This window comes from Odocoileus virginianus, chromosome 6 (genome assembly GCF_023699985.2).
Source record: "Odocoileus virginianus isolate 20LAN1187 ecotype Illinois chromosome 6, Ovbor_1.2, whole genome shotgun sequence".
Taxonomy (NCBI): Eukaryota; Metazoa; Chordata; class Mammalia; order Artiodactyla; family Cervidae; genus Odocoileus; species Odocoileus virginianus.
Window position 1 is genome coordinate 46,191,756 of NC_069679.1, and position 14,600 is coordinate 46,206,355.

General features: G+C 39.8%; 1 protein-coding gene across 1 annotated transcript in view; it reads left to right on the top strand.

The window, feature by feature from the left end:
- Positions 1-6,484: 6,484 nt before the first annotated feature.
- ATOSA (atos homolog A) overlaps positions 6,485-14,600 on the top strand; it is an 84,072-nt gene continuing 75,956 nt past the window's right edge. The window contains exons 1-2 of the mRNA XM_020893251.2: positions 6,485-7,478; positions 7,789-7,905. Of these exons, the coding sequence (XP_020748910.2) occupies positions 7,890-7,905 (16 nt within the window). The 5' untranslated portion in view covers positions 6,485-7,478; positions 7,789-7,889. The remainder of the gene's footprint in view (positions 7,479-7,788; positions 7,906-14,600) is intronic.

Below are 14,600 nucleotides of genomic sequence, written 5' to 3' on the forward strand. Positions count from 1 at the left end.
CACTAGTCACGTTACAAGCGCTCAACAGCCACATGTGACCAGTGGCCACTGTGTTGGCCAGAACAATTCTAGAGAAAAGTGATGGCCTCAGGTCTTCAGTAATTACTTAAGGATTTGTGCCCAGCTGCTGTCCATCAACACAAGATATAAAAAGGAATCAGAAGTCACAGTTCATCTCTACCTATAAAAAGATAAGAAGTATATAGTATGTGGTTTTATATCACAAATAAAACATGAGTTCAGAGAAAAGACAAATGGGTGTGCGTGAGTGTGAGCATTAGAAAGCATTGTGAGATAAGACTTTGGGCCCTGGAAGTGCACAAGGGTTTAGACAGGAATTGTTATTGTTGTTTAGTCACTAGAAGTCGTGTCCAAGTGTCCAACTCTTTTTCGACCTCATGGCCTGTAGCCCTCTAGGCTCCTTTGACCGTGGGATTGCCCAGGCAAGAATATTAGAGTGGGTTGCCATTTCCCTCTCCAGGCAATAATTGAACCCACATCTCCTGTATTGCAGGTGGCTTCTTTACTGCTGAGCCACCTGTGATGCCCAGAAAGAAGTTAGGAAGGGATATTATGTGGGGGAAATGGCAAAAGTTTGGTGGTGAAGATACAGTGTTTACGTGGAAAACCAAACTATATGGGACCAGTACTAGGTGGTGTTTAAAACTGAAGCCCCATAGTCACGCTCCTTCAGTGTGAATCCTGGCTCTGAGACTTCCTAATTAATTGACCATGATCATGTTATTTAACTTCCCTTTTCCTGTTTATTTGATCATAAAATAGAGCTAATAATACTTCATGGGGACTTTGTGAGGACTAATGAACTAATACCTATAAAGCATTCAGTGTAGTGCTTACTGCTTAAGTGCTCAAGATACATTAGCTGCTGTTATTAACTAAGTGTGACTATTTGCTCTTTGGAATTTACATAAAACAAGTTAGAGCCATTCTCTTTAGAACTTATATCTTACAGCATTGAGCTTATGTTTACATAAACCAATTTACATTCCAAATACGCAACCATTCTTAATGTTACTGAGTCTCAGTTTCCCCATTTGAAAATTTTGGAATAATTTAACCTACTTTGTAAAGTTGTAATGGAAATTAAATGAGCCCATTTAGGAAGCAGGCTTCTTCTACCTATCAACTACAGCCTTGGGAAACTTACTTACCTCAGAGCCCCAGTTTTCTAATCTAAATGATAATATCACCCTCTCAGGATCAAATGTATAATATATGTGAAGTGCTGAGCACAATTACTGTCACAAAAATGTGCAATTATTTTTAACTTTTGAAAAGATCTTAAGTCTTGATGGCTCAGAGACCTCTAGCAGCTCAGCAAACCTTCAGATTAAAGGTTTCCATGACTTCAAGTTTAGAGGCTTTCATATCTCTAAGAAGTACAGTCACTTCTGCAGGCAGGAACCAGAAAGAGTCATTTTTCACTTCCTTATACCTGTGGTTAAAGAAGGTGGACAAACAGGAGTCTCAAAAAAGGACAAATCAGCCAACTCATTTAAAAGAAGGTGGAGAATTGTTTACATGACCAATACCTTAGCAATGACTCTGTGATCCTTCTCCCTTAGGAGGAAATGAACTGTAATAAATATGAGTGAACAACTGGAAATAATTTAGAAATGGAAAAAATAGCTTGCATTTCCTCTTGTTGCTTCAAGAACTAAAAGTACACAGTTTGATGTTCTTTTACTTACCTTAGAAGATTTATCTATACATTTTAATTAATTCTACTAGTCTTTATTTCTACATGTGGTGAAACAGTTCTACCAATCACCATATTTAAAACAGTCTATTTTCTTTTTTTTTCATTTATTTTTATTAGTTGGAGGCTAATTACTTTACAATATTGTAATGGTTTTTGCCATACATTTACATGAATCAGCCGTGGATTTATATGTGTTCCCCATCCTGATCCCCACTCCCACCTCCCTCCCCATCCCATCCCTCTGGGTCTTCCCAGTGCACCAGCCCTGAGCACTTGTCTCATGCATCCAACCTGGGCTGGTGATCTGTAAAACAGTCTATTTTCATGTGATGATTCTCAATCACTTATTCATGATCATGAAGTTGTTCTTTTGTGACACTAAAGAGATTTTCTTCACATTTTCAACTGATTTACTATAATTTTTATTCAACTGAAGATCCCCATGATTCCGTGACCATTCAGAACCTGAAAGGCTTAGAAAGCTTGCAGTATCAGCAGTGCAACTTACAGGCCAAGAAAAAATTATGGCAAGATTCTTTGTTGGGGGCTTCCCTGGTGGCTCAGCAGTAAAGAATCCACCTGTCAATGCAAGAGATGTGGGTTCAGTCTCAGGGTTGGGAAGATCCCCTGGAGAAGGAAATGGCAACCCACTCCAGTATTCTTGCCTGGGGAAATCCCAGGGACAGAGGAGCCTGGCGGGCTACCGTCCATTGGGTCACAAAAGAGTTGGACATGACTTAGCGACTAAACAATAAACTCTTCGCTGGAGTTCTATATTAGTTTCTTGGGCCACAGTAAATAAATACAACAAGATTAAATGACTTAAGACAACAGAAATTTATTCTCTCAGAGTTCTGAAGACAAAAAGGACAAAAGCAAGATACCTCCAGTCACATGCTCCCTCTGAAGACTTGTAGAAGAATCCTTCCTTGCCTCTTACTGGGTTCTGGTGGCTCGCAGCAATCTTCTGCATTCTTTGGCTTGCAGCTACTTCATTCCAATCTCTGTTGCCTGGTCACAGGGCCATCGTCCTTGAGTATCCCCTGTCTTCAAATAACTCTCACTTTATAAAGACACTTATAATTGGATTTAGGGCCCATCTCACTCCAGCATGACTTCATCTTAACTTGATTACATCTGCAAAGACCCTAATTCCAATTAAGGTCACATTCACAGGTATCAGGGATAGGACATCAACATATTATTTTGGAAGACACAACTCAACCCACAAGCTCCTACTATTATAAGACAACACCAAAAGTACAATGAAAACATATCCTTCATGTACAAAGTTTGTGCCACCCAATGATTTCCCAACTCTCTAGCTTTATCCCTAGGGAGTAAAATGCCAACTGGTATTACAAGTCCAGTTTGTGGGCACGTACAAGAAAACTTTATCGGTGAATACAAAAGTTAACATGTATTGAGGTCCTGCTCTGGGCCAGGTCCTTTACTTGGTGTTAGAGATACAAGAAGAAAAAGGTACCAGTCCCCACATTTGTGGAGCTCATTCTGTTAGCCTGGACTGGTTCCATGACCTTGGTAACAGTAACAGCCTTGCACTAATAAAGTGAGTAAACCAGTTATCCTCATCACTTTAGTCAGTAAAAGACTACTATTAAACACATAGTTTTATTATGCTGTGCCCATTTCAACAAAACCTATCAAAGTTGAAGGGATTATCTCCTTGCTGAAGATGAACTAGCTTTTTTGAAGTTAATTACTTTTTTGAAGTCTTTGCGATCCCATGGACTGTAGCCGGCCAGGCTCCTCCGTCCATGCGATTTTCCCGGCAAGAATACTGGAGTGGATTGCCATTTTTTTCTTCAGGGGATTTTCCCGACCTAGGGATCAAACCCTGGTCTTTACTGTCTGAGCCACCTCAGGGTCTGCCTGGAATGCAGGAGACCCAGTTTCAGTCCCTAGGTGGGGAAGATCCCCATGGGGTCGCAAAGAGTTGGACACAACTGAGTGAGTTCACTTTTTTTTTTTTTGCAACACTAAGGGGAAACAAAATGGAGAGCAAATCAGATAGAAAAGGGGGAAGGTTCCTGCCAGCTGTTTTGACTTGCTTCACACCCACCTTCACCCCTCACCAAGCAGGAAACAGAGATGTTTGTTTTGCTTGGGTGCTCCAAGGTGCAAACACACTTTATCACCAACACTTAAGAGTTGCCACAGTAGGTAGGTCATTATTTCCAGCCATTCTGCAAATGTTTTAAACAATTATAGAATTATTTTGGAATTACAAAGAGATTATTTACTGCCTGAGTCCAAATACCTCACTTTTATAGGTTAAGGGAGGCTGTAGAATGTGACTTGATCTAGACCATGCAACTGTAGTAATCAATACTGTAAGCTCCATGAGAGTAATGACCCTGTTTTTGGTGACTTTAGTGCTCTCAGAGACTAGCATATGCCTAACAGATAATGAGTGTTCTACAAAGGAGAGTTGAATGAGTGAAAAAATAATTTGAAAAATAAATTAATGAGTCAAAAATATATCTCTTTAAAAATGCTTTTTCCACTGCCATAATTATCTCCAATTTTTCAACAAATTTAAGATTCTCAATAAAAAGTTTCAAGGTAAAAAGATTCAAGTCTAACAAATGTTCAGACATCATCATTTATTCATGTGCTATAAAACTTAATTGTTTAAAAGATAATTCTTTTGTTTTCCAAATTATCCAATACTCTCAGCCTCCACTCCTTTTTTTCCTAGCTTTTATATCCCTTGCAAATTTGGCAGAGGAAGAGGAGCTGAATCACAGATCTTGCTGCCTGTTCACCCAGCAAGCCTTTACAATAGCTGTTATCTAGTCCCAGCTGTTGTGCTAAATTTAGGATTTTGGATTATCTGTAACTGTCCTTTCTGTCTCCCATTACCAAGGTTAACTGAGAATTAATGTTAGAACAAATAAAACTTCAGTTCATACAAGAAAATACATAATATAGTATTCAATAATATCTAAGTGAAATCCACTGGGAGTTAACATTTGTAGGTATTACATAGATTAACAAACTATTGCCATTTGTCAGAAGTTTCATCTTCAAGATGCCAGAACATTTCTCATGAAAATGCATGTTACCCTCCTGAATGCTCTGTCCTGTTTTGACTAGTTACAATCTTAGAGTTAAGGTTTTTAATTGCAGTTGCATACATAATTTTACTTTACATATGAAAATACCCAGAAAATATTATTTTTTTCAGAATAAAAACTATGTGCATTTGATAGATTTGAGGCAAAAAAAATGCAATCCCAATCATAATTTACAAAAACTTCTGATGTAGAAGTAAACAACCCTCACTGTAAAATTTTGGAAACCTCTGAAGGGTACAAAGACTAAAGGAAATCACCTTTAGACCCATTCTAGTACTTTCTTGTTGTGATTCTTTTTTTTTATGATAATTTAGTTTACTTCTGAATATTTTAAATATAATGAAAACAAAAATAACAGTTTTGTTTTCAAAACTCTCTTTAAAAAAAAACCTCTCGAGTTATCAACCATTAAAAGATAGGGGGTTGTAAAAAAAACAACACACACACGCAGTGGTTTATTGAATACTTAACAACATTTACACCTTCAATATTAATTCCACTTAATTTTAGAGGACAGAAGTGCACAAAACAAAGAGCTGTTGGAAACATCTTCAAAGTGGGAACCACATCAGATGGAACTGTGGCGCTAGACACTTACCCCCAACATACATGATGGTGGTGGTGTAGTTGCTGACACGAGTTGGACTCTTTTGCCAACTCTGTAGCCCTCCAGGCTCCTCTGTCCATGGGATTTCCCAGGCATGAATGCTGAAGTAGATTGCTATTTCCTTCTCATCCCATTGTGATTCTTGTATGCAAAATTGTTTCTTTTTTAAAAAGAGTTTTTATACTGAAACCAAGAGGACTGTAAATTTTGTTCTTCTCTTTCTATTTTAAGCTCACAACCCGATAGGTACTGTGTCTATAAACTGAGTAGCTAATAGCTTCAGTCCTTGCTAGGGTTGCTTTTTTTAATTACAGCAGATCCCTGTCATCTGTTTGTGTTGAAATGATGACACAACATCGCAACACGAAATGTCATCATGTCACATTGTTATAGCACAACAACAAAATTACACCTCCCCAACAATAACACGGTGTCAAAAGTGTCCTCCTGCCATGAGTCAGTGTTTCAGAGGTTATAAAAGTTATTTTTAGCACAGCAAGTGCCTCAGGAGCTTGGGTTCCGAAGCCTACTAAAATCCCTAGTGATGTGAAAGGAAAAAAAAAAAAAAAATCTAGGGTGAGGAGGGCTTCTTGTTAAACTCCCTAGTCCCTGAAGCGTATGGAGGCCCACTCTCTCGTCCCGGTCACAATTAGATCCAGCTTCCACTGTGCACTGCAAGCCACTCGGGGATGGGTCACAACTCTGCGCCAGCATCCCGTGTGGAGGAGGAGGAGACTATAATTATCCTCCACGTCTGGGGCAGGCCCTCGGATGACATCTCCCCGGTTACCCTGTGCTCTAATAGCGCAGCTCTGGTTCCTGGTCCCAGACGCGCTTCAGCCAGCTCGAAGGGCAGACAGGAGGCTAGCGCCGCCGATGCGCCTGGCGCCTCGCAGGCCTTCGGGGCTCCGCCAGCCCCTCGCAACCCGCCACACCTGCAAGGAAACCCAGGCCCCCAGGCTAGCGCCCCTGGGCGCGCCGGGCGTTGTCATAACAACCGGGAGCCAGCCGCAGAGGCCGCCGGGGAGGAAGTAACGAGCGGTCGGTTGGCTGTTGTTGGGACACGTGACCCGGGCAGTGTTTTGACAGGGCAAACGGCCGAGAAAGAACTGGGCGAGCGAGGGGGCCGGGGAGCTGGGGCGCCAGAGCTAGAGACAGCGGGCGGGCGAGGAGCTGGCAGAGGCGCTGGGCGAGCGGGCCGGCCGGGTCGACAAGCGGCCAAGGCCCGAGGGTCGCGGGGCTCGGGTGCGAGTAGGACAGAAAGAGGGGCTGAGCGTCGGGAGCGGAGCGAGGCGGCGCCCAAGGCGGGGGTGGATGGCCAACAGGGGCGCCGGGGAGCCGCGTCGGGCTTGTAGTCTCGGGCCCCCATGGTCCCCTAGCGCAGCCTCGGGGGCCGCTGCGCGCCACACTCTGCTTTCGCCGGCCCTGCGCCTCTCGGAGCCTCACGCCTGAGGTGGGAGTGTGATGTGAGCCGCTGGGCGAACGGCGGAGAGAAGTGCCAGGAGGAGGAGGTATTGGGACGCGAGGCGAGAGTTAGTCAGCAGAGGTCGGCCGAGGGAGCCATGAAAACAGCTCTCCGGCTGGGAGAGGGGCCGGCGCGGCGCTCCGGACGGCGGGACTGAAGGAAATTCGGGGCCGCGGCGGGACGGAAGGGGCCCTCACCGGCAGGCTGCACCGAGCAGGGGCGATCGCCCGCCTGTAAACACCTTTCCGGGACGACCCTCAGGCCCGGCCTCTCAGGGCCAGGGGTGTTGCAGGGGCGACCCGGGACAGCACAGTATAGTTCTTTTGGGACTGGGGGCTGGGCACGAGGAGATGTCTCGCGTTTCTTTCTGATCCTCTCATTGTGTAAACTTGGCCGCGGTTGAGGCAGGAAGACTAGCCAGAGGGTAATTACACAGGTGAGGCCCGGCGGGGCGGGCAGAGCTGTCGGCGAGGCGTTTGGGGTCTTGAAGAGTTTCCTGCGCCCAAGTCATCAGGTCCGAGCATTTGTATGCCAGTCGCTGCGGAGGTGCCACTGTTCCCAGAGGCGTTTTTTTACAAAGGGGTTAGTTAGCTTGAGTTGCTTGATTTTTTTCCCCCCTGCCTGTACATTCAAGTTATAAATAGATCTTCCTTTTGGTTTGGAGACGCTGTGTCAAAGAAGGACACTTTGGCCTGGAGAGCACAGGGGCGGGGAAGAAGGGTGCTTGGTCCGGAGTCGATGGGGGAGGCGGTGTAGAGTTTTGCTTTTTTCAGACCTGAGGATGGTGCTGTCACCGCTCTTAGCGCCAGGAAGAGGCCTGTTAGCAATAGTTTTCTTGCAAGATCGAGTGTTAGGGCAGGACCAGATTAATTTTATTTTGACCTCTTTTTAGCGTTTTGAAAACGAAGCAGTAGCTGCAAAATCAGCGGCGAGCCTGTTGAAGAGAACCCACACGTGTATTTCACAGCACCTTGGGTGGATATCAGCGTGAAAATGAAGCCAGACCGAGGTACATAATTTAAGTAGGATTTTTTTTCTTGTGCCCCATTTTAGAAAGGTTAACCTAATTCTGCGGCAGGATCAACTGAATTACATATGATTATTTCTGTTAGAGATTTCCAGCTGGTAAGGTAGAGAAGGGCACAGGGAAGGGTTAGAAACTAAATGGGAGAAGACATTCTTCAAAAGTGCCTTCAGAATGTTAGTTTCAAGAGATACTTAAAGTGAAATTTTCAATAACAGTATTTTTATCTGGTGCCAAATTTGATATCATTTTTAGGTAAAGTCAATCTAACTTCAGTTTTTTAAAAGTTTACAAGTTTCCTCAATTTGAGAATTTGAACTTGATAAACCGAGAAAATTTAAGATTGAGTTAACAGATATTATTTGTCATTGCTGATTTTTGTGCTTTAAGCAGACTCTCAAAGTTTGAACAAATCCCTGGAGTACTTTGCAGTATATCAGTATATGGACAGGGCTACTGAAATCCCTATAATAAGTACTGTAAATGTGCCATTTTCTTTCTAAACCTGTATTTTCAGGACTTCTGGGAATAATGTATACACTGTGTTTTTCAAGCACTTCAAAGGAATTGAAAAACCCATTTATTAGTCTGCTTTTGATTCATAGCAAGGACCAACTTTAGAAGATTTTAATATAGTGGTAGTTAGGAGTTACAGTAATGTGGGAATTTGGTTCTAAGGAATATTATAAGAGGATTAATGTATTTGGTAGGAAGTTGGGCTAGGTGACAGAGTCCCTTCCCAATTTGAGACTTTGGATTGGACATGTTAATTTATCCTTATGAATTAGATGCTCATTTAAAAAAAGATATAGGAAATTCCCTGGTGATCCAGTGGTTAGGATTATGTGCTTGCACTGTAGGAGGCACAGGTTTGATCCTTGGTAGGGAACTAAAATCCCACAGGCAGCACAGTGTGGCAGTAAATAAGTAAATAAATAAGACAGAAAAAAAAAAAGACATGTTAATTTTAAAAAATAAAATAATTTGAAAAGATATGTGTTAAACTGGTTATTTTTTCCATATATTATTTTCAAAGTGGATTAGCAAGTCAAATTCTCTTTCCTATTCAGATATGTCTCTGGTGATATTGTCTTAAAACGCACTAGAAAGAAGTGGAGAAAGCCATACTTAATTTACAGGTTTAAATTAGTTTTTAAGTGTTTGGTTGATTCTTAAAATCAGCTTTGTATGTTTTAACTATTAGCAACTACATTGCTACTAATCAGGTTGCTTATGTAGATTGCCAAGTTTAGAATTTTAGATTACATCAGTGACTTTGGAAAGCTGGCACCAAGGTCAGTAATTGCATCTGAAAATAAACAAATAAAATCAAAGTCATTGTTTAAAAGTTACTTTAAATACTTACACAAATCTCTATTTTAGCCAAAACTAGTACTAAGCCTGATAAACTGTTATCTATTAATGTAGATTACTAAAAAAAAGTAAATACATTTATGCATCAAGATTCCTAAAGAAGTGACTTTTTTTCTCATAAAAATTGTAGATTTCTTTAGCATTATGATGTAAAAATGAGGGAATCGAAAATTTGGTACTGTGACTATATTTTATGAGTCTTTAGGCCCGTGGCTTTCTTTTGACCATGACCTAGAGTAAGCAGTATCTTTTACTTTGCAAATAGTACAGAAATACTGAAATAAACTTTTCAGAAAACATACTTACTATGTGCATTGTGGTCTTGTATTTTTCTCTTCTATTTCTATTTTTAAAAATTACTTGCATAACCCGTTGAATTGATTTCTTGATCTGTGTTTGGCAAGGGACAATTATGGGAGAGCTAGACAACAGTAATACTTCACTTTTTCTACATTGGTGTCTAAGAAATTAGCCTGTATGAGTTTGTTTTCTGGATGACTGAAACTTCACTCTTTAAATGCCAAAATATTTTCTGTTGTACTCATAATATGTGGACAAAGACTTTTTTTGCCTCTAACTTAAACCCCTTCAGCCTGTTTTCTTTAAGATCTGATTTTTGAATTCCCATACTGTCAATAGTCTTTGTTGTCAGTATGCTTATTCTTGCTTTTAACATCTGTGGTAAAAAACTAGATAACCATACCTAGCACTGAGTTCTCTAAAAAATGAGAGTAAATAGGGGAACCTTCAAATATTCATTCAGAAGCTGAGACTATATATGATTTCTAGTGTAGAAAGATGGAAATATTTGCTGAGTGGGATACAGCTGTGCATCAGAGTTTCTAAATAAGTACAAAAAGAGCCTCTTATCCGACACAGTTGCTTGTGGTAGTTGATTGGATAATCTAAAAAGTTAAAGTGAGGAATCAGAAAAAAATAATTATTTTGCCTGTCTTTTGATGTAGGCTAAAGGTCCTTCTTTAGAAGTGAGAGTGGCAGGGAATGGAGCCTGTTTAATCAGAGTTAGATGTGATCTTTCTTATGTAAAGCACACCAAAAATGTAAGCCTAAAGATTTCTACTTTTGATTTCTTTAAAGTGGAATAAGACTTTGTAAACAAATCCAAGGGTGCAATATTTTACATTTAAAAAATGTAAACTTCTTTTTTAATGTTTAGCGCAATTTTATAGATGTCTGTGTATACCAAGAATTATAAAGATATTTGTGTAGTCAACAGGAGTGTGTCTTGGGGAAAGAGGGAATATATATTCATCAAAATATTCTATTTCCAAAGCAGTCAACATAGTTTTCACAGAAATAACCTTTTGTTTGCATTCAAGTAAGTTCATTACTATAGAGTGGCATAAGCAGGTTTGGGAATAAACACCAGATATTAGCTATTAGTTAAGCACACAACTCAACTAGCAGGAGTAGAAGTGTGCAGGAAACTGGAAGTAATTTACTAGCTTTTAGTATCTATCAGTTTACTTTATGGAGGAAATGGAAAGCACTGGACAATATGGCTAGTTGATTAAGTGAAAATTAAGAGACTTTCTACTGTACTTTCAGGTAATTAAGATGTTACTGTACAATGGCAATGTTTTACAATAAATAGAATTTTATTATAGTCTGAGGTAAATCTTTGTTTCTCTTTTTTCTTTTTTTAAGATTTTTAAGCAGTTATATAACATTACTTGCACAATGCTGCCAGAGATGAGTCTTTGATGTTATCATTGGCACAGGTTTTGGAATCAGACTTCTATTTGTATCCTTGTTCCATTACTTGCTAGCTCTGTAATATTCATTTAATTACTTAATTTCTGAGAGTTTCAGGTTCCTTGTCTGTAAAACAGGGATAATTCCAACTTCTCATAGTTGCTAGAAAGAAATATGACACTGATTGACACAGTAGTTTTTAAATAAATGATAATTATGTTAAACAAGATATTACAGATGCTTATATGTTCAGTTATAAAATATGTTCAAAAAAGGTAAGGAATTAGTCAAATGTGCAGTAACCTAGTAGTACCTTGTTTTGTTTTATATTCATAGCCTGAAACCTGGTAAGGCTCAAGCAGATTTAATAGGCTTTTAATGTATAGGTATCTGAGAATATATAAAAGCTACAAAAGGATGGTTGATATATGTGGAATTTATTTCTCTGTCTTTTGTTACTACAAGTATATATATGTTAATTTCTATGTGTAGAGGGTGGCATGGGCGGACCAAGTTTCCTAGGAATACCTGTTTAAATGGTGTTAAATTCTAACTAGAGCTGGGCAAAGTTGGAGAGGTTAAACAATGTTATTTCACCTTGTACTCAAGGATGTGAAGTGTGGATCTGATCTTAGTTAGATATTGAATGCTCAGTGTTTCAAGATGTCTAAAGTATGGTTTTTGCACAGATGTAATTAAAGCACTTTACATTTTTAACATTTAATATTTATGTTATAAATGTGTGGTATTTATAATTTTGTATATTTTGAATTCATGGTTTTTTTTTTCTATGAAAATGTATTTCAAAGTAATATAAGCTTATGTTTTGATTTCAAAGTCCCAAAGGTTTCAGAATTCCTAAGTTCATGGTATTGTGTAACAATTTAAGTAGAATCAAAATCTTTTTAATTTAAAAGATAAATGTCAGTTTTGCTGTGTTTTATGTTTTGTTGGTCTTCTCTGGTGGCTCAGTGGTGAACAATCCACCTGCAAGGCAGGAGCTGCCAGAGATGCGGGTTTGATCCCTGGGTGGGGAAGATCCCCTGGAGGAGGGAATGGCAACCCACTCCAGTATTCTTGCCTGGAGAATCCCATGGACAGGGGAGCCTGGCAAGCCGCAGTCCATAGGATCGCAAAGAGTTGGACATGACTGAAGTGACTTAGTATGCATGTACTCTTGCTTTGGTTAGAGTTTCTTCATCAGACATTTCCAAGAAAGTTGTCTGAACTTATCAACTGTTATGAAAGATTAAGGCCTGTAATATCTAGGAAAGCACTAATAATTTAAACATACTGTGTTTCAATTCATATGAGTCATTCATTTGTGAGTATTAAGTGAAAACTATTAATGCAAAACCTGTTGCACAAATAAAATACCAAGCAATTTTTTTTTTTTGAGGTTTAAACTGAGAGCAATGCTTAATTTCCCCCCCCCCCCCCGTGGATTGAATATTTGTATGCCCATAAAATCCACAGATTGAAATCCTTAGCTCCAGAATGATGGTAGTAGGAGGTAGGGACCTTTGGTAGATGATTAGGTCATAAGGGTGAAGACTTCATGAATGGCATTAGTACCCTCATAAGAGACCCAGGAAAGTACCCTCACCACTTCCACCATTTTAGGTTATAATGAAAGACAAATACCTAATGAGAAAGCTGATCCTCACCAGGTACCCATATCTGCTAGTGCCTTGATCTTTGACTTTCCAGCCTCTGTAACTGTGAGAAATAAATTTCTGCTGTTTATAAGTGACCTAGTTATGGTATTTTGTTATTGCACACTAAATGGCCTGAGACACCCCCTTTTTTATTATATTACAAATTTAGGCTTTAGCTTTAGTATTGCAGTGGCTTATGAACTTACCTAGAGTATAATGCAAATCATTTTAATCTCAAACATTTCTTCCTGGGCAACTGAAATGGGGAAAGAAACGGTAAGGACTAGAAAAAAATAGCATGGGAGGTAGATGAGTTTCTAACTTGCTAATAGTTCATTGTTAGCCAATGTAAATCAAGCAACAAAAATGACAGAGGACAAGAAGTGTTGACTAGATTAAATAGAACAGCCTTTTGCTAAATTCCCTCAGTGGAGGTAGTGGTGGTACTATTGCTAGTAACAGCTAACTCTTCTACATACTGTGCGCCAGGCACTGATCCAAGTAGTTTATATAACTCGTTTAAACATCACAGTTGTTCAAGGAACTAGATGCTGTTGTTAATCTTCATTTCATAATTGAAATAGTCACAGTAATTTTTCCAGCTAACAAGAGGGCTAGCCCAGATTCAAAGTAAGCTTGGGTTGTTGTTCAGTCTTTAGTTGTGTCTGACTTTTCGACCCCATAAACGGCAGCATGCCAGGCTTCCCTGTCCTTCACTATATCCCTGAGTTTGCTCAAACTCAGGTCCATTGAATCCGTGATACCATCCAACCATCTTACCCTCTGTCATCCCCTTCTCCTGCCTTCAATCTTTCCCAGCATCAGGGTCTTTTCCAAAGAGAAAGCTCTTCCCATCAGGTAGCCGAAGTATTGGAGCTTCAGCTTCAGCTTCAGCATCAGTCCTTACAATGAATATTCAGGGTTGATTTCCTTTAGGATTGACTGGTTTGATCTCCTTGCAGTCCAAGGGACTTGTCTCAAGAGTCTTCTCCAAGCGCCACAGTCGAAACCATCAATTCTTGGCTCTCGGCCTCCTTTATGATCCAACTATTACATCTATACATGACTACCGGGAAAACCATAGCTTTGACTAGATGGACCTTTGTTGGCAAAGTAATGTCTCTGCTTTTTAATATGCTGTCTAGGTTGGTCATAACTTTTCTTCAAAGGAACAAGCATCTTTTAATTTCACGGCTGCAGTCACTGTCTCTAGTGATTTTGGAGCCCAAGAAAATAAAGTCTGTCACTGTTTCCATCTTTTTCCTCTTCTATTTGCCATGAAGTGATGGGGCCAGATGCCATGATCTTCATTTTTTGAATGTTGAGTTTTAAGCCAGCTTTTTCACTCTCCTCTTTCACCTTCATCAAGAGGCTCTTTAGTTCCTCTTTGGTTTCTGCCATTAGAGTGGTGTCATCTGCGTATCTGAGGTTATTGGTATTGACAAAACGTGGTCCACTGGAGAAGGGAATGGCAAACGACTTCAGCATTCTTGCCTTGAGAACCCCACGAACAGTATGAAAAGGCAAGCTTGGGTATATGCTGTAAACCCTCTGATTGGTAGGAGTATGTTATATTAAAATATTATAAGTTATTGGGGCCAAATTTGTTTAAAAACAGGCCCAAGGGAAATAAAAAACAGATTTGCTAATTATTGTGATCTTTGAAAACTATATATCTTATTTGTGCCTTACCTTTTTCATCTTTACAATGGAGGAAGTAATAATACCTTGCCTTTAGAGTTATTTGAGTAAATAAGTTAGTATATATAATGTGCTTAGAACTATGGCTGGGACATAGTAAATATTCATGTGTGAATGGCTTTTCCTACAATTGGACATATTCTAATTCAGTTATTTAGGGAAGGCTGGGGAGGACAAAAGAAGGGGCTAATTCAGCTGTGCGTGTTTTATATGCTCACTGTGATCTCAAGT